Consider the following 26,591-nt stretch of genomic DNA (forward strand, 5'->3'; position numbering starts at 1 on the left):
TTCAGCCGAGCAGCAGACATGGCGACGACGCTGACAGCGGTCCAGCCGCTCACTCTGGACCGAGGTAAGCGCTGCTCTGCCCGGCGCCGCGATCTGACGTCCGCCTTCCCTCGCTTTCCCCCACCTTTTCGGTGGCAGAGAGTCAGAGGTTGGTTTTGGGGGTTGAATGTAGCTTTGGTCTCCCCAGATCCAACCTCAAGAGCCTCCACTACGTTGGACTCCCCGGAGGTGACTTCCCAGAGGAGCAAAATATTGCCCAGCCGGCAGCAACGTGTTGGGGTTTAACCGCCCGGCCGCTTGCTCGCGGTCTCTCCTCGTTCCTTGCCCCGCGGGAAGCGCGGCGGCAAAGGGACCCGCTCTTGCGCCTCCGTATCAGCCTGGAGGACTTGAAGCGAACGGAACGGGACCACCTTCAGGGTCGTGGCGGTGAACGTGGTGGGAAGGACGGGGAAACTTTATTCCGAGGCTTGGGTGCCCGGGTGCCAGTTTAGAGGAGCAGGTATAGCATCGCGGAGGGTCAGCAGCAAGATCAGATTTCCTGGAGACCTTGGAGTTGCCTATGCCAACATGGCAGGTTTCAAAGGCAGAGAACTGTCATTGCAAATAAATACAGGCACCCTCCCGCCTGGCAGTTAGGAATGTGGGGGAGACGCTTGTTCCAATCATAAAGAAAAGGGAACACTGGGAAAGGACAACATTTGGACTTTTATCACTGTTTCACCCAATAGAGGAAAAAGATATTTTTAAATCTGATTTCTATAACTTTAACGCTTGATTACTAAGGGCTAGTATCCCCTTGTATATGGCTATTTATAACTGCTTTTATCTATATGTTATCCCCTGTGGTGGAAATGCTATGGATTCTGTTTTGTTGATGACTGGGGGAGGGGTCATCAGTCAACCCCCTTTTCCTTTTTCATTCAATGTGTTAACCTGAGATGTGAAAAATTTCATAGATTTGCAAAACCAAAATCTGAGGTACAGTCCTTATTGCTTGCCACTGATAACCAGTCCATTGCAGAATGCAGATGTCTTGATGTAGATGTACACATTCTTAAGCTATCAGAATGTTTGCAGTCCTCATTTCTGAATGAAAGCAGAAACCAGCAATTTGGCTGTAATTAAATCCTCACATAGTTTTTTTTAGAAGAAAACAATTGACAATTCCAAAAGATAATGAAATTGAGGGACAGATAGACTAAACACCAGATTAACAAGTGGAGTGGAATGAAAAGAAGAGCAGGTGGAAGAGACAGAGGTGTGAAAAAGAAATTTCATTTCAATTATAGAACTGCATTTGAAGGGAAAAATATCCCCTAATTCAAACCAATTCTCTGTTTGCTCAAAGGAAACATCACATTCTCTTAATTAGAATATAAAGGGGAAAACAGTTTACATTCTTGTTTGTTTTTTGATACTACTTGTCGCCTGTGTGACCCAGGAAGTAAGTTCTATTGATTTTACTGGAACTCCTTTGTCATATGAGTAAGATTGCCACTTTAATAAATCAATATTCAAGAGCCTCAAAATATTTATGCTAACATCTAAATACAGTGTAACTGAAGCTTCTTAGGAACTCTTAAAAATGTCCTTAATTTTAAGTAATTAATGAATTACAATAAATCCCCAAATTCCTGCTTTACCCTCAGTGTAAAATTCAGATTCTTGGTATAAATTTGAATGGCTTTTTGGAGTGTAATGAAGAACCTGGGAATTTATATGTTGCCAAAGCTTACTTAAAATTCACTTCTGAAATGGGCAATTCATGATAGCTAATCCAAACAGAAAATATAAAGTGTTAGCAGTAGCAGTTTGTTGACAAAAAAGGGTGTTTGTTTCCACCAAATTTAGAAACTCAGGGTGTAATCTGCAGTTTCATCCCAGTGAACTACTTTAAAGCAAGACAAATTATCTCTTAGCAAAAGGTTGAATAGATGGCAATCTATTAGGAAGCATGAATCTTATTTTCCAAAAGAAAATATGACTACCACATACTATAATCATTACACTCTGCACTTATAATTTTTATTGTTTACAAACTAAATAGAATTGAAATTACTCTTAACTTTTTATTTTATATGTTTAAGTCACAGCTAGAGAATGTACCAAAAGTGGTAAATAATAAGCTACGCAAAAGTAGAGTACAAATACTAATAAATAAAATACTAGGGTGGAAAGCTATCCTTAAATTACATAAACCTCACATGTTATTTAGGTCAGAATTTAATACTGATGTTATATTAAGCAATATTAATTACTTAATTAGAAGCTACTTAACATTTCACATGAAACTGAAGATAATTGTTCATTAATAAATGCATTTGCATAATGAAATAATTATCACATATGTGAAATGAAATCATTTATATATGAAAACAGCCTTGAGCAGTTTTTAGACAGGCACCCAAACCTTGCAAAATATGTAGCCTAATAATTTTAAAAGAGATTGTTCTTCTCACTAGCATACATTGAAAGGTCCCTCTCTCTGAACGCTCTTCATGGTCCTAATAGGTAGAGGTCAGGACTTTTCTGAAGAATGTCTATATGAATTCAATTGGATCTTTTCCTTGTAAATGTGTTTAGAAATGTTTTAATGTTAATGCTGTCAGCATCCTTGGTACCACTAAATCATATACATATACAGGGAAAAGTTAAGTTCTGATTTACATTCAGTACAGTCCAAACCATTCCTCCAATGCACATACAGTGATGCTTGCATTTAGAAAACAATTTGAAGAACTTATTTAGAAGTAGCATTATGTTTGCACAGTTAAAGGGGAGAATTTCTAAGAGACCTGACTCTACATTGTTGGTTCTCATTCTTTCTCTCTTCCTGTCCCTTCTGCTCATAGATATACATGGAAGTATCCTACTCAAGCAATGTTTTGCCAGTCTTAACTACATTTCAGTAGTGGTAGCATCTGACAAATTTTGTCTTGCCTCAGATGCTAAACAAAATAACATCTTGTTTGTTCTTGGATAGGAAACAAACAAGGAATTCCAGGGTGTATGCTAGACTTTTAAGTCAAACAAGCATCCCAGAAGGAGACAGTGGAAAAGCATTTTACATATTACATATTACATACTGCAATTATTTTCTTTCCTTTTTAACTTAGTCCACTTTCCTTGGTTGATTATCAATAAATTCTGATAGCTTCCCCTATAGACATGCCACTCTTTTATCACCTATTTATATAGATCAATGATGGTGAACTTATGGCATGTGTGCCACAGGTGGCATGCGGAGCCATAATTGCCAGCATACGAGCTGCCGGCTAGCTGATTTTCGGCCTTCCAGAGGGCTGGAGAAGGCCATTTTCACCCTCCCAGGCTTCAGGAAAGCCTCTGGAACCTGAGGAGGGTGAAAAACAGGAACCAGAAGTTTGTTTGTGAGGTCGCACTTTGCATTCTGGGTTCTGGCACACACGCCCTCTATCGCGCTCGTGCCCTTGGATTTTTGGCACCCAACAACAAAAAGGTTAGCCATTACTGATATAGATCATTTGCAAGATTTTTCATACAAACATTAATCAAGAGGATGTAGAAATTACTCGACACAATACAAAATGATAACTTTTAGATTGCAGTTAGCTTACAATGCACATGATTTAGTCTAAGAGCTAAGAGATTTTAGATTTTGATTAAAAGTTAGCAGAAAGCTATCAGAAAGCTATCAGAAAGGTGTGTGTGTGTGTGTGTGTGTCTGTGTGTGTGTGTGTGTAATACTGTAATATGGGGTGCTCAGTTATGTAATAAATAGAATATCTTTCTCTTTGCCACAAAACATTTTACAGTAATCAACCATTATTTACAGTAGATCTCATTTGTGGAAATAATGTTCTTGCCCTGTATCATCTCTTCCATTTTTAATGAATGTTTGCTGTCATAGTTTTATTGGAAGGAGATGCAAGATTTCACCATAAATGTTGAAAAGATCTATATTAAAAAGTCTGCACCAAAGAACCCAGTTACCATTCCTCTGAGAAAAGCTCACATAACCTCCAAAATCTATCTACTTCACATCCCATGTCATAATGAATCCCATTAACATAGTAACACTGGTTTATGATTGTAATTATGTAACACAGTTACTTTGTCACTGGAAGCTTTTCTTGTGTAAGGAATGTAGTAAGACCCTTGTCTTTATTTACAGCTGCAGCTTCATAAGATTTCATTGTAAAGCTTTTGAATTCTATTTTTCCTCATCTGTGAAAAGATAAATCTATACTGCCCTTTTCCCATTAATAGAGACCTTTACATATGTTATCCAAAATTTGCATTAAATTATTTCAAACTAGAGAAATTTTCACTGGTAGGTTAAGTTGAATCTCAAGCACATGAACTTCTTCCTGCAATTCTTGTCAGCACACAGCTTCTTAAAGCAGCACAAAGTGACTTATTTCTTTATTATGTAGAATTTATTTTCAAAATAATGGAAAATTTAATCAGTTTACAGTTTAATCTGAGAAGCTTTATCATTTAGCTTGTACAGACCTATTCTGGCAGAGCTGGGAATGTGCAGCACACAATTAACTAGAAGATTGCATTGTGGATGTTCCAGGGTTTAAGGGATTTGGAATACATAAGATCATCTGACATATAGTGGGTAAGATTGAATGATAGAATATAAAAAGCATTAACTGAGAATAGAGAGGAGGTTTGTGTATGGAGAATAGCAAACATGTAAGTAGATAGCCACAATACAGCCAGCCAGGTCATTGACTAAGTATCAATATATCAAATCCAAATTACTTAGTTGAGAGACAGTGAAATAAGTGATAATTTAGCCATGACTATCAGCCCCATTGATTTAAATGGGTTTATTCTAAGCATGAATAATTCTGGAACCATTCCAAATGTGGTGTAACTTAATTCCTACAATATATGTATAGGATCCATTAATTTGACAGTACCACTAATTTATTGGAAGATTCTATACATACTATAAACCATACTATGAAGAAAGCCTTATAAAAATAACTACTTTTCATTGATAATTAAGTGCAGTCATGTACAGAATGAGGTTATGGCCTCATAAATGCAATCTAAAACTGAACTTTCAAATTAGCTGTTAAGATGTAGTGTGAATGGGAAGGAGAGGAGGAAAAGAATGTGGCTAACTGGAAATTAGACAAAGCAGAAAAATAATATAATGATAGTTACTTTGAAAAAATAGATTTGTTCATTAGAAAATGACTATCAACTTTAAGTTACATAAATGAAAACAGTGAACATTTCATGCATCTACATTGCTGCTTAGAAAAGCAATGCCAGTATATTTCAGATATTAGTTTTTTAAACTTATTTCCTTTTTTTAATAAAGAGCACAGATCCATATTGTTGCTGCTACACTTATCATGCTGTTTATTAATTTTTAATCAACTGTATAATTTGTACAAAAGACAAATTATAAACTGAAATGAATTTAATTGTAAACTATACATGGGAGTACGACAGGGGAATTTGTAAAAAAAAAAATTTTTTTTCTCCTATGGTTTCTCAGACCAAATCCAAATAAAAAGCATGGAGTGCTTGAGACAGCAATAGTTATTTTCCTCCATTGCTTTAATGAAGCAGATGAACATTTTGAGTGATATTGCACATCATTACTGATTAGATTTATCCAATATCTTTTAGAAATAAACAAGCAGCTGAGAGCTTACAACCGGAATGAATGAATAGGGGATCAAACAAGGACAGGATTTTTTTTCTTTTGCAAAAGGAATCTGCTGAATGACGAGGTTCATCTGTTAAGTTCTAGGGAGGGTTACGGTATTTGGTTTATTGTTCAATTTAGTGTTTTATATCTGAATATGTGTGTTTGCTTCTTTGCCAACACACAAACTATGCATCTGGTATTAAGGACAAGGGCAGCTGCTGCAGACTGGTGGAACTGCATTTCACGCCTAACAACTCAGATTCAGCCAACACTCTTTAGAAAAAGGACAGGTAGCTGAAAGCATTCAAACACTTTTGTAAGGAATTTAGCGTGGGAGGAGCATGTGGCTCTCAGGTTCTTCTGAAAAGATGAATATATCTAGCATGTGTTGGAAATAATTTCAAGGCTCATAAAGCTAACTGATCATTATTCATCCCTGCTCAGCATATGAGATTAAGCAATCCAATACTTCATCAGATTATAAACAAGTATGAAGTCCTAAATAAAAGGATAAAGATTTTAGAGAGCAAATAGTGTTTCATTCATCTCTCCTTTGATGGTCAAAAAATGAGAAGCAAAAGTAGGATCCTGGAAAAGAAATATTGACTAAGAAGATAGTATTGTCAAGAAAGATTTGGACTTCTAATCATGGACAACATCACAAATGACTCTGAGGCACAAATGGGATGTACTTGAAAGAGGTAGAGAAAATGCAAGAGTAGGGAAGGACCTTGTAAACAGCGCTTAACAGTATGGCTTTCAATTAAATAGGATGAAAGAAAGAAATACTGATTCAGGTACATAAAGATTGCACATAATGGTGAAGATACAAGACAAAAAATGTTACTTAGAAATCCTCAGTATAGGACATTAGGGAGACGAGTAGAGGGTCATTCCACATCTTCATTATCTATACAGCAATGAACATAGTGGCAAACAGGAAGAACTTAAATCCTACATAGTAATACAAATATAACTTGATAGGTATCTTGGAAATATAGAGGGATTAGAGTTGTGACTGGAATGCTTGCAGAAAAGAAATGTTAACCAAATATTTAGAAATGCAAACCAGAATTATCCAGAACTACAGACCAGTTAGTTCTGGACTTGCTTCTAGAGCAAATTTTTAAGCAATGCATCTTCAAAACAGAAAAGAGTAAAAAGAATGCCATCATCACAAGGAGCTAATGTAGGATTCTCAGTTAGAAGCCATGACAGCCTATCCTTATTTATTTTTATACAATGACAGGATTAGTAGATCATAGGAATACTATATTATAGATGTAGTGTATTTTGATCTCAGTAAAATATTTGATGAATTCTAAATATAGACTACAACTACTATTGACAGGTGTATGTGAACTAGCTACAAGTAATGGCATCCAAATAATAGTCATTAGGGAAGACATATCAAGTGATCACTCTGGATTCCCTCTTTATCCCAGTGTTCTTTGGCATCTTTGAATTAACCAAAAGGTGAAATAGAAGGGATGCTCATTAAATTTGTAGGTGATTAGCTAATATTAACAAAAATATTTAAAAATCACAGCTCAGAATATTCTTCACATGCTTGAAAGACTGTAATCCATCACATTGAATGAAATATATCTCATCATCCAAGTACTCTCTTTTCACACTGAATAAATTTCCTGGCTTTTTTCCCCTATGGGCAGGTGAAGATTATAGTTATATATAGCCTTGAGTTAGATTTTGAGAAGCTTAGTATTTTGAAGGTTGCCAGCACAGAATTCACCAATTATCTAGGTAAGTGACTGTAGGAGAAACAAAATTGCAGAACTGAACTCATAATAAAGTCAAAAAGTTAAACTAATTCTGCATGGTAAAAATTCACTATATGTTACATTTTAAGCTCTTTCGGCTGAAACAATCTATATATATATATATATATCTTTCTCTCTCTCTCTCCTTTTCTCTTTCCTTCTCTTTCTCTCTCTCTCCCTCACTTCCTCTCCCCCTCCTTCTCTTTCTCCCCTTCTCTTCTTCTCTCTCTCTCCTTCTCTTTCTCCCCACCCCGCTCATTTGTATCTGTTCAGATATTGCCAGAGCAATTGAATTACTAGAGAAACTTCAAGATTCGGGAGAATTACCAGGACACAAGTTACAGTCGCTTAAAAAAGTACTGCAGAGTGAGTTTTGTACAGCTATCAAAGAGGTATGGTAATACATTTTTGGCAAAACATTCTCAGGGGTGGGGGGAGGTGATTGGAAAGCCCACTGCTGTTAATGCAGAGAGAGTGAACACACCATTGAAAAGACCTCTATACCATGCCAATAAATAAATACTGCTCTGTGGAGTTTCTGGAAATCATTGGCATGTGTCCACAATCAATGCGGCTATAATAAAAATAAAATACATAAAGTCTGGTCTGACATAAACAGAACCCACCCTTCAAATTATGTTATACTGAGGATTAGGGGATAGCATTATATCATACATGCAGTGCAGGCAGACAAATCATGAGAACAATCCAATGAACATGTAGTAATTATTAGTTTCTTGCTACATTATTTTGTTCAGTATGCTGGGAGATTCACAGAGTCTATAGTGTTTGTTGGAGATAGCTCTCTAAAGATGGGGAGAGAGCTAAACAGGGAAGTCCAGTCCAATTAAATAATCCTCTAACTATTGCCTCAATATTAAGGCAGGCACACACTGAGAATGTTAGTGCTTGCAGATCAACAATGGCTACACCACTGGATTGAGATGCCCAGAAAAATCTGATTATCAATGTAATCTTAAATACATTTACTAAAAAATAGAACTTATTAAGACCAAGGGTATTTATTTGATTACAGTCCATTGGAATTTGATACATAAATTTGTAATGTTTTCTATGAAAAATATAATTTTGATTGTAACCCTTATTTTTAAGCAACGCTGATATATTTTATTACATATAGGCACTTTCTTTTATTTTTTCAAAATAATAAAAACTGATTGCTTAAACTAAATAATTATGGCTTTACTAATTTACCAACTTGGATCGCATGGTGAAATTTCAAAACTTTAAATAATTTTGTGGATTTAGGAGATTTTTGACATTGCTTTTTACTATAATTTTTTTGTATTCTTCTTTGATCTGTCATACATAGAGGAGTTATTGAACTCTAATATAAATAATACTATGCAATGTTTTAGAGAAGATTCCATAATAAAGCCCCTAATTGAAGCAACCAAATTGACGACAGAATGTATATAGGTTGGTCTCTATATCAGAAAGGATTAATACTTCAATGACATTGTGTAAATACTTTTTCATTTTTATATGTGCAGCTAACATATAGCAAAACTCAGAAGTTACTTGAATTGATATTCACTATTGGTTGAATGAACTAAAAGCTATTTAGCCAGAGCTTGACAATTGACTGTTCTTTATAGGTTGCTGATTTTTTTTGTTCCCGGTAAGGAATAAAACAACCTGAAAGCATCTTTGAAGAACACTCTGCAAAACTAGAACTACTGCAAAAAAATGGGAATGCATGTTCTCTTCCCCTTTTCCTTCAATCTGTTTATTAACTTTTGTAATTCATTTTTCTAAAGTTCTAGCTTTGTACTACACATAGTATTTACTTTGTACTTACATATAGTTTTTCAGTTGAGGCTGCCTACAAAAAGGCAGTCAACTCCTGGGAATTCCCATGATAATGATGAATGTTGTGGGGAAGTGTATAGACTATGAACTATTTAGAACATTGTACACTCTGCCAATGAGCTTAAATAGACTCCAGATGTTCTCCAGAGGATGGTAGAGGACAGGAAGGCCTGGAGGAATGTTGTCCATGGGTTTGCGAACACGACTTCGCAATAACAACAACACTCTGCCAAAGACTGGCATGACATATTACCATATTTTTCGCAGTATAAGGCACACCTTTTCCCCCCCCAAAAGAGAGTGATTCAGTGCATCTTATGCACTGAATACAGTATTTTTGACCTACCAAAACCCCTCCCCCCTTTGCAAAAATGCAGGTGCAGAGGGTTTGAGAGGCTTGCAAAGTGCTCCTGGGGGCTGGGGAGAGCAAAAATGAGCAAAAAAGGGCTGTTTTTGCTCGTTTTTGCCCCCCCCACCCCCAGGAGAACTCTACAAACCTCCCAAACCCTCTGCATGCCCTATTTTATTTTATTTTTTTGCAAAAAATGACCCATTTTTTGCTCATTTTTGCCCCCCTCCAACTCCAGGAGCACGCTACAAGCCTCCCAAAGCTCTGCATCCCCCCACCCTTTTTTGCAAAAAAATGAGGCATGCAGAGGGTTTGGGAGGCATGCAGAGTGCAAAAACTTTTTTTTTAATTTACCTCTTCAAAATCATGGTGCATCTTATACTCTGGTGCATCTTACAGTCTAGCTCACGGTTAAAAAAACACTTAAAAATCTAGAATGTGCCTAAATATGACTGTATTCATCAGTTCATGGTTGTAACTGATTAATTTTTAGATCATTATTTGGAAGCTCACTTTAGTGCAAGTAAATGGTTAGAGTTTGCACTCTCCTTCGAAAACAAATTATTTTTCTTTTAAAAAACTGAATCCACTTTAATTGACATTTTATCATCAGTCATGATGGACAAATGTTTAGAAAGTATAATCATTAAGTGTACATAACATGCTTGATAGATTTCTGAACCCCAAAGTTATAATTGTTTCTCCCGTCTTTATTCCAGACATATGGTATCATAACATCAGGCAACAGATGGATACCCACAAGTGAAATACATGTTATGAGTAACATTGGAGTCTGTCCAAAAATGAGTTTCTTTTTTTGATGAGATTTCTAAGTAAAATTCTTCTTCTTCTAAACTCCATACTGTTTTGGGTTGTCTTTGGTCTCCAGAGCAACTACAAGAACATGTTGCGTGGAAGCTTATTTTTTCTTTCTCTCTTTTCCTTTCCTTATTTTTTTCTGCCTTTCCTAAATTAGTCAAATTATTTTTTTCTTCCATTAACATGTCTCATTTAAGTATTTTTTTTAAAAAAATCAAATATCCTGACTATTGCTAACATTTTCTTCATTTTCTAATGTTTAATATGTTTCTGATTACCAGTTATCTACCACAGTTATCAAAGATAATCACAGTTTCTTTTCTTACTCTTTTAATTTTGAATGAAAAATATAGAGAACCAAAGTTTAAATTCACATTCAAGAAATGATGACTGTGAGGGAAAATCAATATGCAGATCGAACTCTTGCTTAGAAAGAATTGATTGCTTAGAAAGGATCAATTCCTCACATGAATAGCATGGTTGCCCGAATCTACACTGACTTCATTGTATTTGATACACTTTCCTCTACAAATCTGTTTTCTGCTCACCTCCTTAAGTTGTGATACATTAGCATTGCGTTATTTAGTTTTCTGTAGAAGTTTACCTTCACATTTTGCTTCCATGATTAGAAAATTTACCTTAGATCCCATATGTGAATGCCAGCCTGTGGCCCATGGCTGTTTCCAATCTAATTATCTGTTCATTTCCAGTTGCTTCTGTTTCTTTCTGGAATTATATCAATTTGGGAGCAAATGAAAATGGCCCCAATCAAAAATTAAGAAGGGAAAGGCACAGCAGTAAGAAATCTAAATTTGAATTTAAATTCAATCGTTCTTTCTCCAGTGTTCCCCTTTTAATATTTGATAAGTACCTGATGGATTTTCCACAGCTAAGGAGACTTCTACTCAATTTATCTGTGCATATCAAAACACTATGTTACAGTAATCAAATTCTGTGGAGTCTTCAGTAATGTTTTCCTGACAGGAATTTTCTATTAGAATTATTTACTTGCTAAATTTGTAAATATTTCTTTGTAATTGGATGGTGTAGTAAAAATGCTCAGAAAGTTAGATTTTAACTTTATTTCTCTTTTCTTCAAATAAATTGAAATAAATTGGTTAAAAGGTGTAAGCTTACAATACTCGCATTGCTCATTTAAAAATAAATAATAGCATTAGGCCTCTGAACTATTTCTCTGATCTGAACCTTTAATCTGACTATAATTTGAGAAATCAAGGGTTATTTTCCTATTTATTAGACACAATGTTTATGGCTGTACTTGTTGGTTAAGGGGAAATAAAATAAAAATAGGCTGAACATGTTCTGTAGAGATAGGGATTTTGTTAACAGTTACTCTACAAATTCATACAGGTGATAAAATGAGGTGAAATGTAAGTTGAACATGAACTTGACATTTTAGGGCTGACCATAACTACATAACTTTTTGGTCTTCTTCCAATGTTTGGCTTTTCCTCCCAAACAAAATAGACAATTTTTTATTCTAATTATAAATAACAATTATAGATGACCATCCAAATCATTATTATTTTTCCCTGATGTCAAATGAGCAAGAGGATTTTTTTTCTTTCACTATCGGCATCTCCTGACTTGTATTTCCACAAATTTGTATTTCCACAAAGCACTGGATAGCATGAATTAGAACTTTTAGAAGTAATTTTGTTTTCATGCATCAGTTTCATGAAATCAGTTGCAATCTCAAAATATTTAAGTTGGCTAGGCAACCCAAGACTTACTGAAGCAAATTCCCTGCTAAGCATATTTATGTTAATATTTCGTATTATTCGTGGTTATTATATTCTGGTCCAGAAAGTCTAAAACAGCTGTTAAAATTATATTTTGCATGTTGTTGGCACTCATGGCATAAATGTAATGCCCCAGAATGTAGTGTTAACATCATACAAATGAAGCTGTTCTCCATAGGACAATTGCAAAAAAAAAAGTTATTATCATGAGAATGTGTATTTGCTCATTCAGAAATGCAAATACATGGTAATGTTTGCTGTGATGGAATTCCAAACAGTCCTTGGGAACACAGAGGGGACAGCAAGACTGTTAAAAGAGGAAACAGGTGTCTTAAAGAAGAGATTCATGAGTTCAGGGGTGGGAGGAAACTGTAAGAAATTGACTCAGTGTCACTCCTTAATTATACTAGGCATAAGCTGAGCTGGAGAATTGCTTTGGCAGGTCTTCAAGATTGGGTACATTGCCCTACAATTGATTAAATATCTTTCCAGAAATTGAAATGATTTTTATTTTCTGTTTTTGCCAGCTTCACAGCTGACCATTATTAATCATTAATGACACAATAAATTTTATATTTTAAATATATTGGTGTCATTCTCATAGCTTCATATATTTGATTGTTTTTATATAAATAAGTCTTCTTTAGCCTTCCTTGTCCTGTTTAAAAAGTAGTCTAGCTCATTCACTGGATAACATGTTCCATAATGTTAGTTAAGAATTGGTCTGTATTGTACATAATGGACCATATTAGCCTTGCTAATAATTTGTTCAAGTACTTTGTGATGAATGGAATAATAGATATGCCCTGTGAGAGAACAGGAATTGGCTAAGGTGGAGTTTTAAATCAGTTCTGGGGCAGCCATCCTTGTATCTGTTCAGTACATATATACCGTAATTCTTAAGTGAAATGCTCCATTATAGTTCATCTTTTATGTCACTTTTGGTTAATTCTCTCTCATAAAGCTAAATGGCAAAGCATAAAATGTGATAGGGGAAACACATTTCTTTTACAGATGTTACAAACTGACTTGCCAAGAGAGATATACCCGTCTATACCTGTTTTAGAATGTACTGTAATCTTTCTTAAGCTACAACAGTGCATCAGGATATTTAACTTCAAATATAAGGATTGAAATTGAATTCAGAATGAAGTCAATATTCGTAAACACTCACACCCACATCTACTCCCATAGACACACAGTAATAAATTCCTTCAGGAAAAAAAGTATTAACTTACTCATTTTTCATTTGTTCCTATCATATGGTCTGTAATTACAAATGTCAATCCTACTAAGAGCTACATGAGTTCATTGCAAGTCTGGGGTTGTTAATGAGTCATCATCATAACCACTGCATGAGGCAAGATGACAGGTAGCTTAATTGCAAAGCTCCCAATTGTTCCAACACCTGTTGTAACAATGCAGATGTTTGCTTCCCAGGGGTGGCTGCTATCATACATGTTACATTACTGAATAAAACATGTTACTTTTTTCAGATACAAAAAAAATGCCACAATTCCAGCACAGCTTTTGGGAACTTGAGACCCCCTGAAACTGTGTAAATCAATCCTTTGGTTGTTCTTGCTTTTTATTAGTTAATTTTTTGGCAACCCTGTCCAAGCTGAGCTGCTTCCCAATCATCAGCCATCATGTAAAAGCTTTTCAAAGAAGACAGGTGGGATTTTTGGATAAAGAAACTTAGTCTACCATTGAGCAAAAATTATTTGCTTTTATTTTGATAAAAATTCCCAAAGCAATGTACCTAAAATAAAATTGAAAAGCAATTGTAATGTAGATAAAACAAGCCAGAAAAATCCTAAGATACAGAAACTAAAAGGGCAGCAAAGTCTGAAGGTGTTTAAAACAACAAACAAAGCTAGCTTCCTTTTCACATTACATTTTAGGAATAACTAAGGAATGCTAGGCATAGCAGTGCTGGTCCTTGAATCTAGCAGTCCTTCTCTTAATGCTAGTTCAGTTGACGATAATGCGCCCATTATTTAGGATTTAATCCTGGAGAAGATTGTTAACCTCGATTTTTATTATATGGTCTGGATGGTAGAAGACAGGACAGATTATCTGTTGCAGCTCACTTCATTGAGCTAGTCCATGTATCAGGAGGCTAGGACTGGATGGCAAGGTGGTTGAGTTCCTAACATAGGAATTTTATCTTACCGATCGATGTCCCATCAGATGTTAACATTTGTATTCGCTGCTGCATTTGGGTAACTGGGACATTGTAGAAATGCTGTTAGTATATGTAAACTAATACCACAGAAGGAGCAGAACAGGATATTAAATTCGATATGATGATCCTATCCCAGCTAATATGGATTTGAAGGAAGTTGATGATTTCAAATTATATACTTTATTTTTCATGGATAAATAACAGAGAGTGATTTATCCATGAAAGCTGATGGCTGGTAAAAGAAAATATCTGAGGGACCAAAGGACTTGGTTAAATGGTTTGATCCAGGAATTAGATGTGTTTGTATGGTTCAATGCCCTTAAAAATTTTCATCTACATTGATACTGTCAATGTTCTGGCTAAACTGTGGAATATCAAGAGCCTATAGATGATTCTATTATTCATAAGTCCTCCTTTGGCCGGAGGTCAAATATATTTAAATGCATGAAACATTGTTGCACAAATATATAGAGGACCCTTATGAAATCTATTATTAAGATCTTTGGAAGATATCTGCATGGTCAGTTGCCAATATTTCTGGCTCACTGGAAATCCCCTTCAATGTTGCTACCATACTAACTCTAGTAGGCTACTTGGGAGTTTCAAGCAGGAGGCCTTTTTAGCTGGAGTTATCAGGAAGTGGATTGGAGAACTTCAAGTCAGGTGTAAGTTCTTCATTGGACTATCATTTTTCTAAACAGTGGTGGAAAAAAACTGGTACAGATATTGTAGATTTTTCTTGTTCTTTATTCTTTTCTTTTTCTTCATTATGTTTATTTGTTATGTTGCTCCTATAGGAAGTATTTCATTTAAGTCTCATACTCAAAACTTTAAAATCATTGTTAAAATCATTACTTTATATCATTATCCATAATAAATGATTATTGGTGTGCCAGATTTCTGCTTACCCATGTATATCACAAAAAGTCTCCACTTTAGCCTTTAAGAAGCTAACTTTCTTTATGGTCTTTGAAATTATATCATTATTTTGTAGAAATTATGTAATGTTTCATTAGTTTATTAAAGTGCTTATGATTAATCACTTTAATTTTCCTGGGGTTCACAACTTTAATAATTATGCACTTCCTTACTTTAATGCATCCTTGCCTGTATGCCTCAAAGCAAGTTGATCTATTTCCTGCACTCTTCATTATAACAATTGTTAGAAAAAACACAATGAATCCAACTCAGAAATATCTATTTTTTTCATACTCGGGACAGTAATGTTGCATTGTTGTACCTGCTTCACCTTTTGAACATTCCGATATAATTCACTAACAAAAGAATTGGTATGCAGATGAAGGCTATTTATTTATCCGATTAATTAATAAAGAACAAAATGAAACTTCCAAGATTTAAAGACAGCATACCTAATATGCTTATTAGAACAATAGTCCAAAATCAGCATGCTTTAAAACACACTAAAAGCAAGATGTAAATCATGGGGCTTAAAATGTGATGATTTGGTTAATTGCCTAGTTTAATTAGTGAACTTCATGACTGTCACAGCATTGAATATTTTCTTAGCCCAAATTCGATAACCCAGTAGTTATTTCTCACTGAAAGACACAGTTCCAAGATGTCTTTCTCTTGTTAGAAATTACTGTCACGATTAATATATCTTAAAACCAGGGACATTGTTTCTAAGATATTATTGATAAATAACAATATCTTACATCCTCCATTTTGTATTCTTGCACTAAGAAAAGAGACATATAAATATCCCCTTTTGTGGGGAAGACATATTTAACTATCATTTTTAATTTCCAGTTGAGCTCTAATTATGACTTAAATGCTTTAAAACAATAGACAGGACACCAAATCTGTGTTTCTATCCTCTTTTTGCGGAAGGGTAGAAGAAGCTACAAAGAGGTCTTCAACTTCCAACAACTTTTCAAAATGATACAAAGCATGTATGGCTATCTGAATACAGGAGTACATATTAGCTGTTTCACTATGAATAGTACCTTAGTCAGCCCAAAGGTGCTTTTTCAATAGGCAACTGGACTTTCTTTGTTTTCCTTGAAGAAGTTTCACTTCTCATCTAGGAAGCCTCTTCAGTTCAAAACCATAATTTGGATGTCTGAGAATCTCCATAGACCCTTTGCCTACATTTAAGGATGATTTGATACATTTTGCTGCTTGAAGCAAAATATAAAATGGTGTCTTTTCATTTTAAGTGAGATTTGTCCCACTTTATGACTTTTTGTGTCACATTTGTTAAGTGAATCATTGCAGTTGTTGTTAGTAGCACAGTTGTTAAGTGAATCTGGCTACCCCATTGATTTTGTTTGTTGGATGGTTGGAAAAGAATCACATGACCCTTGGACTCCACAACCATCCTAAATATAAACCAATTGCCAAGCATCCAAATGTACATCACATATCTGTGGGGATGCTGCAATGGTCCTAAGTATGAAAAATGGTCAAAAGTCATTTTTTTCAGTGCCATTGTAACTTCAAACAGTCACTAAGTGGACTTTTGTAAGTTGAGAATTACCTGTTCAGCACAGTGAGGTGAGACAAGAACAGTTTCTGCCATATCAGTCCGCACTGTTTGCTGTATGAAATCTCTGGCTCATTTTCTCTTATAAGACTAAAACAAACCTACTGTTCTATTTCACCGAGGAATAATAAAGCAGACTTTGAAATGTTTTGAAAATTAGTTGATGGCTTCCTAATTATCTGAACACCAGCATGTTGTTTTTACTTGAAGCACACATTCAGGTTAATGAAGATATACAATCATAATATATCATATGACTAAGTTATGGTACTTTAAATTAAATCAGAAATACTAAGACTGAATTAATTATTTAACATTTGATTACAGCTACAAGATGATAGTTTGCAGCATGCTTTAATTCAACTTACAGAAATAGAAACATCATGATCTTTTGCTTTGTCACATAACAGGAAAAAGTATGTAGACACTAGTGGTAAAGGTCGTATCTTAGCAGTAACAAAAACACCCCTTGTTTTTCCCCTCTAAATTACATTTGGAAATGAAGGAAATTTTAAGGAAGAAATATTTAGAGATTTATTTGCAAAAAGATTTGTATGATATCTTCTTATTGAAAACTTGACACTGAATCTTCAGTTTGCATTCAACATTTTGGGGCCACCATTTTACACTTTTCTTTGGCTGGTGAATTTTAGGGCTCTGTCAAAAGCCAATTATGTTCTATAAAGTTATAATTTGTGTACTGTTTTATTATCCTGCACTGAACACTGTTGCTATTATGGATTCACTGATTCATTTTTACTGTTGGGCCATAGGAATTTGTAATTTTTCTGCATGGGGGAAATTTTCATCCAGATATTTTGAAGGTTTCCTCCCTAAATTAAATAATGTTTAAATATTTAGAAAATTGAAATTCTTCCACATCTTAAGGGTAGACATCTAGTACAGGAAAAATACTGTCCAGACTTAGGTGGCATATGCAGTGTAGAAATCAGGTAAATAGATAAATTATTACCAAAAGATACAGACAGGTCCTTAAAGGTAGATGTGTTCAGTGCAGTGAGAAACTTCAAGGACATTAAAATTGGCTAAAAGAAGCACAAAATGTTTTGACTTGTGGAGATTGCACAGATTATTAATTTTCTTTTCATCATTCTCCTTGTATGCCTTCAGGTATATCAATACATGCACGAAACCATAAATGTTAGTGGCTGCCCCGAATTCCGTGCCAGGGCTACTGCCAAGGTAAGACACTTGTAGTTTAAGGAGGTCTATTCTCTACATGGCCCAGTAATTGACTGTGCGCGTGTATGTTTCAGGTTTTCGTGTGTACACTATAAGAACATTTAGACATCAGTGGCAGCCCAGAGTCTAGAACCAGTGTGCTACTTCCCAGGTAACAATCATACCGGCAAGTTCAACATTTGTGCTACTCCTGTAGTTTTAAGAAAAGAGAATGCTGTATGTGGCCAAGAGACATATTGGGGATGGGTGAGGGGATGGAGTGGATTGGAGCCACTTTCCAATCAAAGCTTCTACTTACTTGCAATTAAATACTGACCATTAGCACTTATGACTAATTTCTCTAATAGAGTCTACTTATATAGTATGGCCAAAAATATAAGGCTGCCAGTTTCAGAAGTGCTTAGCATGTATTTCCTCAATAGAAAAGCAGCAGAAACTCCTGAAAAATCTGATTTTAGGTTAAAATGCTGTAAAGGTCCATATAAATGAGTGCAAGTTCTCTGCATCAAAAGAAATACTATTCGATGAAATAAATCTGAAATTTAGTTTGCAGTGTACAGAAATAAAAATTAGTAACAAAATTAGTGTTTCTTCAAGAAAACAGTTTCCCTGTTTACTATTGGTAAAACGTAAATGAATTTCAAATAGGCTCTCTGTGTGTGGGGGAGGGGGAGTATAAAATTCAACCTTAGTAACTTAATACATACTACTAGAGAACAACAGTTATTTGCAAGCCAGAATAATTAATGTTACTCTTCTTTTCACACTACAACCAGCAATAGAATTATATTAATTTTAAATTGAGATAAGCTATGGAGGAAATTTATTGAAGCCATATAGTATATTTAACATTAAATATATTGAAGGTAATTAATGTAATTTAAGTAATATTCTTTCTTCTGCTTATTGGATAGATTTCTTTTATTCTAGAGAGAATTGAGTTTGACCTAATATAAATGCTACAGATACATACATTTTAATTTACTTGCGTCTAGAAAGATTTTTTAGATTGTTTAACTTCACATAATATAGTGAAGTTAAAAATTGTCATCATATGGTATACTTAAAACTGTCAAGAAGTTCTGCCATTCTCATTTCTTATTCATATGGAACAGGAGGATTGTACAGCAATGTTTCAATATTACAGTATTTCCTGGTTATTTCTGGGCTGTCTGCATTGCATTTTCCTTATGCGTTTATGTCTGGCATGCATGATGACAAATTTTGCATGATAATATATACTGTATATGTAACTAAGAGTGTACATTCATGCTATCAAAATCCATCCATTAAATGTGATCCTAATGAAATTTAGCTATCCTTTTACTCTAGGAGATTTAAGACTCATGGAAATGGTGCAGCTAAAATTAACCACCATTACGTGGGATTATATGCACATTTGATTTGAAGGCAACTGTATCAATTCTCAGAATCAAATGAACTTTCTGAACTGAGTTCATGATTTGAACTAAATCATAAAATTTGATGTCATCTTATCATTTTTTTCTGAAAACATATTCAGCTCAATACAGACATTTGAACTGAATCAATCTGACTTTCAAATCATCAAATCAAATTCAATTAATTATTCAAATTGGATCAGAGCCTATCTTAACACCTTACTGCCTAGTCTCATATAGTTCAGTATACAAGCTCTCTCCTGTTTAAATTAATGAAAGAGTTAATTGAGTATAGTCTGCTATGTTTCAATAAGCCAAATAAGTGTTCAGATATGTAGCACACTCTGATAAAAAGTTGCTATTTTCACAATTTAAATTTGTTTTTAAAAATTGTACTCCCCTCCCTAAAGTTAAATTAAATTAAAACCCCTATTCAGGTTGAGCTTCTACTGATCCTATTAGCTACTGTTAAAATTTAAGAAACCTTTAACATTATATTGGCTATATGTACAAAGCTTTCATACTTTAAAAAATAATTAAACTTTATAATACTGCTGCATGTTCCACTGCAATATAAAGGACTCTAGTATGAATATGCCTCTTCAGCCTTAAGAATTGCTTTGATTTGCATCTCATCATTCTGCTTAACCAAGTGTTCAATAAAAAGTAAAAAAAAAATCAGAAGAAGAAAAGCATATTTTGAAATCTGCTTACATTGGAAGGAAATGTGTTCAAAATAGCCAATAAGAATTTGAGTATATACAATACTAATCATACCATTCCTTTTTCAGAAAAGGAAATTTATGTTGCAAATATTAGTGTCTAGATTGAATTGGGGATCACCAACATAGAATTATTTCCATTTCCCTTTAAAAGCTACTTACAGGTAAAAACAATCTAATGTTTACTCCTGAGTTTCCCTTTCAAAAAATTCTTGTATTCTAGAACAAAGAGCCATTGTGTGATAAGAATTGCATTGACATAATTGTGAATAGCCACATATGCAAGAGTTCCACCTGAGCATACTATACATGGAATGGAGACCTTAGGATTTAAGCATTCTGATCCTCAGAATAATACCACTGGGATATAACTGTACACAGATCTCTTGGATACAACAATATTACATTTTATTAGTTTTTTTTTTAATGAAGCAATAAAAAAAACAAATTTTAAAACATTGTTCTTATGAATACATATTTGAAAAAATGAGCAGAAGTGCTCCTAATCGTGTTCATAATATGTTTAAAAATTGCATATTTTTTTCTAGGCAACAGTCGCTGCATTTGCAGCTAGTGAAGGGCATTCCCATCCTCGAGTGGTTGAACTGCCAAAGACGGATGAAGGCCTTGGCTTTAATGTAATGGGAGGGAAAGAACAAAATTCTCCTATTTATATTTCTCGCATAATTCCTGGAGGAGTAGCTGAGAAGCATGGAGGACTCAAACGGGGAGACCAGCTGCTTTCTGTTAATGGAGTGGTATGTGAATATATTCCGGTTTTATTGATTCTGCTTATTTAAACTGTTACAGATTGGCGGGGGGGGGGGGGGGGGAATATGGATGACTATTGCAGTATTTTTGCTGTCTTCTGTAATATCCAGAATTTTGCAATCCACATGTAGTTGTTCTAGTGTGCATACAAAAGAATAAATGGACACAAATTTGTTGTTTCCAAGTAACCACATTCAGAAACCTTTAGTCTCCCTGTAACATCTCAGTTTGCAAGTGACTGTTGTTCAACAAGAAATCCAGAGGGAGGTTCCACCGTGCAATTGCCAAACTAGCATATATTATTATATTATTTTATTTATGGTTTAGTTGAAATGAGTTTTTATTTCCAATACAGAAGGTAGCATAGCAAAATTCAGAGATTGTCATTTTCTTTATCCATTGTATACAAGAAGAATGTTTTGCATACAGAAAGTGAAGCATGGCTATTGGCCCTGTTATTAATATTAAATACCTCCATCCCCTATCTTTTTCACAATAATGCATTGATCCTGAACAAGCAAAGTCTGTGCACAAAGATTTTGCAAGTACTGGAATTCAAATGGTCTGAGTTCATTGATGTTGAGAGATAGGAAGCATCAAACTTAAAGACTTTGGTCATGACCAGTCTTTGATGATATAAACGCTTGATGCTTCAGCTTCAAGCTCAATGCTTCAGCTGCACATTTTGATTTATTTATATACACGGAGCTTTTGTATCTATATTGCTATACCAATGCTTCAAACATTTTGAAGTTACATATCGCAAATTAACAACTGAACTGCCTTTACACTATTTCCATTCTGAAAGACAAAGAAATCCATATGATGCTCAAAGATGCAGTACTAGGTGCTGGTTGTCACCTTTAAGCTTTACATAGCATTGCACTTCGCTATTCTGGGACCATCTCTTCCTAGTGGTTTATGCCTATCCCAGAATGAGCATGTTCTTGGTGCCATTGCAAAGCATTGTCATTTTGCGCTTTCTTTTCTATGGCACCTGTCCTGTGGAATAGTGTCACCTCTGAAAAATGGACAGTCCCAACTCTGCCAGCCTTTTGGAAAGTTATGAAAGCCTGGCTCCTCCCCAAGCATTGGAATTAAGTTGTTAATGGGGGAACTTTGGCAGGAGTGTGTGTTGTTTAATTGAGGGTCACAGTGGCTCATGTGGTTAGGACAATGAATCAAAAGACCACTAAGAGGTTGACATCTCCACAGTTTGAAATCCGGGAGTGAACCACATGACGGAATGAACTTCCATTAATTTGCCTGTCCACCTAGCAGTCCGAAAGCATGCAAATGCAAGTAGATAAATAGGTACCATGCTAGAGGGAAAATAACAGAGACATGAAAGGAGCCCCTTGGGCATCCATCCCCATGGCAACAGTGATGTCACTGGCTAATCCTTTCAACCTGGAGGTGCCTTAGTAGTGCTTCCAACAGAAATGTAGAAGTAGTAGTAGTAGTGTTTCATGTTTGTGGTTTTACTGAGCTTCAATGCAGTTTTAGCTGACCTTTTGCTGTAATGAAACTCTTTGTTATTATTTTGTTTGTTATTTAGATTTTATTGGCTAGAGAGGAGGCCATATAAGTAGGGTAAATAAATATATCATGAATGAAGGTGAATATACATGTCCTAAGATAATGTTGCGGGATCCAGTCTGTACTTGGGAGGTGAGGGATTGACAGCACAAGCAAACAAAGGCCAACAACTTAATAGCCAGCTGTCAACACCTCAATTAATATCTAAAAAGCCACACACAACATGCACCATATAAATACCACACACAGAACAGCTTGCTAGGGAGAAGTTTCCTGAAGATGGGCTCCCAGTACGAGTCCAAAAGCTTAGAAGACAAAACTTCTGGTCCTGGTGACCATTTCAGATTGGATCCTGCATATAAATATATCACACATTTTTTTCTACTTGGAAGATTTTGATGATGCAGTTCCAGTTCAGCTGACTTTGCCTTTTTTCCCCCTTTCCCACTGGAAAAGCAATAGCAGTAGCTGTAGCACTTAGACTTATATACCACTTCACAGTGCTTTACAGCTCTCTCTAAACAATTTTCAGTTTCAGCATATTCCCCCCAACAATCTGGGCCTTCATTTTACCAATCTTGAAAAGATGGAAGGCTGAGTTAACCTTGAGCCAGTAAGACTTGAACTGCCAAACTGCTGGCAGTTGGCAGTCAGCAGAATTAACCTGCAGTATTGCATTCTAAGCACTGCACCACCAGAGAGTAATAGAGATACACTTTAGAGTAGCTACTTCCTTAGGATCTGAAAGGTTAGACAGAGAGACAGGCCTAACTACAGACTCCAAAGCTATAGTTGGGGAGATCTAGTGGGACCAGGTTCACCCTTGGTAGAGTTTTTTTCTTTCTTGCCCATAGTTCTAAAGCCTCTTGCTTTTTGCTATTTTTAAACATTGCACAACCAGAGTGTGGAAGGAGAACATCATGAGAAAGCAGTGGAACTTCTGAAGGCTGCTAAGGACAGTGTGAAGTTGGTGGTGCGTTACACTCCCAAAGTTTTAGATGAGATGGAAGCTCGCTTTGAAAAACTGAGGACAGCACGGCGCAGACAACAGCAACAGTTGTTAATTCAGCAGCAACAGCAGCAGCAAAATGCACAGCAGAATCATATGTCATAGGTGAGTGTTTGTCTTATTTTCAACTCAACCTTTCTTTAATTGAATTACCAGATGTTGATTTGCCTCACTTACAGACACACATATTCCCCCATATCCCAACATCCTAAATAATAAATAATTCAGGCACTAAAATATCTGTTTCTGACTTAATTGTTTATTCTGCTGTGTATAACAGGGGTCCCCAAACCCCGGTCCCCTGCCTATTGGGAACCAGTCCACACAAGTGGCAGGTGAGCACAGGAAGCTCAATTTGCACAAGTGGCATGTGCACGCAAAAACCATCCCATTCCCTATTGTAAGGAATGTGGAGCAAATAATGTCATGTGTACTATGACATTATTGTGAAAATGATACAAATCATGTTATTCGTGTCCATTCAGTGATGCAGCTCATGCCAATTATATAATTCAAGTTATTGTTCAATGATTTCATAATGTCCATCGTGATAGGAAGGCTTGTACTAGCTGCCTATGCAGTCTAAGAAAACAAGCATCGTCTGAAATTAGGCAGTAGCTGATTCCATTCACTGTGTTAACCCTGATGTCTTAGCATTATTTTATCATCAATTATTGCAATTTTAAAAAGCATTATTCCTCACCTAGTATATAGACAAGGACAATGTAGTTTAATCCAACAAATCTTGATTGAAATAAAACATAATTGCATATGATTACATAAAGCCAGGCATTATATTGCTTTTTTTAAAAAACTTTCTAATCGTTTATAATATTAATTAAGCTGATATTGCTAATTTTTATGCATCTCTATTTTGCTTTTAGATTCCCAACTATAATTATAAGGGCTTTTAGAAATTAAACCACAATTTTCATTTATGTGTAATGACCATTTTCATTTCACTGTTATAATTTTTGTAAACAATTCAAGGCAGCAAACAAACCTAATATTTCTTCCTTCTCCTATTTTTACCACAACATCAACCCTGTTAGATAAGTCGGTCTGAAAGAGAGAGATCGGCTCAGAATTAGCCAGCTAGCTTTTATGCCTAACCTGGGACTAGAACTGCTAGTTTCTAAGCTGTTGCCTTAATCACTAGACCAGTGTTTCTCAACCTTGGCAACTTGAAGATGTCCGGACTTCAACTCCCAGAATTCCCCAGCCAGCATTCGCTGGCAGGGTTGATGTTGTGGTAAAAATAGGAGAAGGAAGAAATATTAGGTTTGTTTGCATTCGCTGGCTGGGGAATTCTGGGAGTTGAAGTCCGGACATCTTCAAGTTGCCAAGGTTGAGAAACACTGCACTAGACCAAACTATATGATATATGAAAATTAATAATAAAAAGAAAGAATTGCTCTAATTACTACTACAGTGCTGCCAGAGGTTTGGTAAGGTAAGCCCAAACAGGCATTTAAAAAATAATAATGAGAAATTAAAGCAATTGAGAATGTCAATCCATTTATGCTTTTGACGGTTTATATACTTTTGTTGTTTAATTATAGATGGCTGTCAAGAAAGACTTTCTAAACTAAGAATGTAACAACTTAAGAGCAAAGCTGTGCTTTGTATTCCAACTTTACAATAAAGAGCAACAGCAACTGTGTTCACCAGCAAACTGTGCAAAATTACAATAAGAACAGTTTGGGAAGTCAGCAGCATAATCAACTCTTCATGTGGTTTTTCCCAGAATTGAAGTCCTTGGATGAAAAGTTTATTTGAGTCTTCTTTTGTATGGTAAGGTTCTCATGATGACAACTCACGATGACACTATTCTGAGAAATTATATTCATTGTGTAGCCCATCAGATTGTACATTCCCATGAAAAGCAAGGCATTATGGACAAATTTATTCCATATCTGCATGTTATTATCTTGCATAATAGTTTCCTTCACAATCATATAGAGTTGTTGCATCCAAATTATCATAATTTTCCATTTTTCCTTCTGCATAATTCTCTTTTTAGCTTAGTTTAGTTTAGTTTATTATCATTGCACATGGTACAATAAATGCCATCTTCAGTGTACAACTATAAAAATAAAAACACAAACATACATCCTTTACTTTCTATATAATTGAAATTGAAATCCCGATATTGCACTATACCATAGAATTCAATATGATTACTGCCCTAGGAGAGAAGCTGTTTTTCAGCCTATTTGTCCTTGTTTTTATTATCCTGTACCATCTGCCAGATGGTAATAGTTCAATAAAGTGTGCCCAGATGAGATGGATCTTTAAGAATGTTTTGAACTTTCTCAAGGTAGCGGGAGCTATAAAGCTCTTCCAAAGAGGGGAGAGTGCAACCAATGATCCCCTGGGCAATGACATTGACCCTCCGGAGTGCTGTCCTATCTGCCACTTTGCAATTGGCAATCCATACACAGATGCAGTAAGTTAAAATACTCTCTATGGTGCAGTGGTAGAAGGTCACCAGCAGTTTTTCATTCAGTTGTTGTTCCCTGAGAAGTCTCAGACAGTATAATCTCTGCTGGGCCCTCTTGACCAGTGCTGCAATATGAGCACCCCAAGTCAGGTCCTCTTAAACTTAAAACTGGCTACTTGCTCCACTCGGTCTCCATTGATAAGCAAGGGCTGGATGTCTAATCTATTCCTTCTGTAGTCCACTATAAGCTCCTTGGTTTTATTGGTGCTAAGGACCAAGTTATTGTCTCCACACCATGAAAGCAAACGTTTCACCTCATCTCGATAGGCAGACTCATCCCCCCACCCCCAGAGATTAGTCCCAACACTGTTGTATCATCTGCAAATTTAGTAATAGTAATACTAGCGTGAGTGGAAATGCAGTCATGCACATAAAGAGTATAGAGTAAGGGACTCAACATACAACCCTGGGGTGTACCAGGGTTAAGAATAATTTTCCTAAAGTTTTTTTCCTTTTTCCTAAAGTTACAATGTTTTGATTAGTCAATTGAACTGATGAGGTACGGGATGAAAAGGAGATTATTAATTACTTGTAAAGTGATTACTT

The 26,591-nt window shown here is 35.5% G+C and overlaps 1 protein-coding gene across 1 annotated transcript; it reads left to right on the forward strand.

The window, feature by feature from the left end:
- Positions 1-18: 18 nt before the first annotated feature.
- LIN7A (lin-7 homolog A, crumbs cell polarity complex component) lies at positions 19-23,647 on the forward strand. The gene is made up of 5 exons (XM_032222119.1): positions 19-64; positions 7,714-7,832; positions 18,030-18,101; positions 20,772-20,981; positions 23,435-23,647. The coding sequence occupies exons 1-5, from the start codon at positions 19-21 to the stop codon at positions 23,645-23,647; spliced, it is 660 nt and encodes a 219-aa protein (XP_032078010.1).
- The last annotated feature ends 2,944 nt before the right edge of the window (positions 23,648-26,591 follow it).

The sequence above is a fragment of the Thamnophis elegans genome, chromosome 7 (assembly GCF_009769535.1).
Source record: "Thamnophis elegans isolate rThaEle1 chromosome 7, rThaEle1.pri, whole genome shotgun sequence".
Lineage (NCBI taxonomy): Eukaryota > Metazoa > Chordata > Lepidosauria > Squamata > Colubridae > Thamnophis > Thamnophis elegans.

Coding starts and splice junctions, on each gene's coding strand:
- LIN7A (XM_032222119.1), top strand. CDS start 19: ATGGCGACGACGCTGACAGCGGTCCAGCCGCTCACTCTGGACCGAG. Junction 65..7,713: donor GCCGCTCACTCTGGACCGAG/GTAAGCGCTGCT, acceptor GTATCTGTTCAG/ATATTGCCAGAGCAATTGAA. Junction 20,982..23,434: donor TGCTTTCTGTTAATGGAGTG/GTATGTGAATAT, acceptor TTGCACAACCAG/AGTGTGGAAGGAGAACATCA.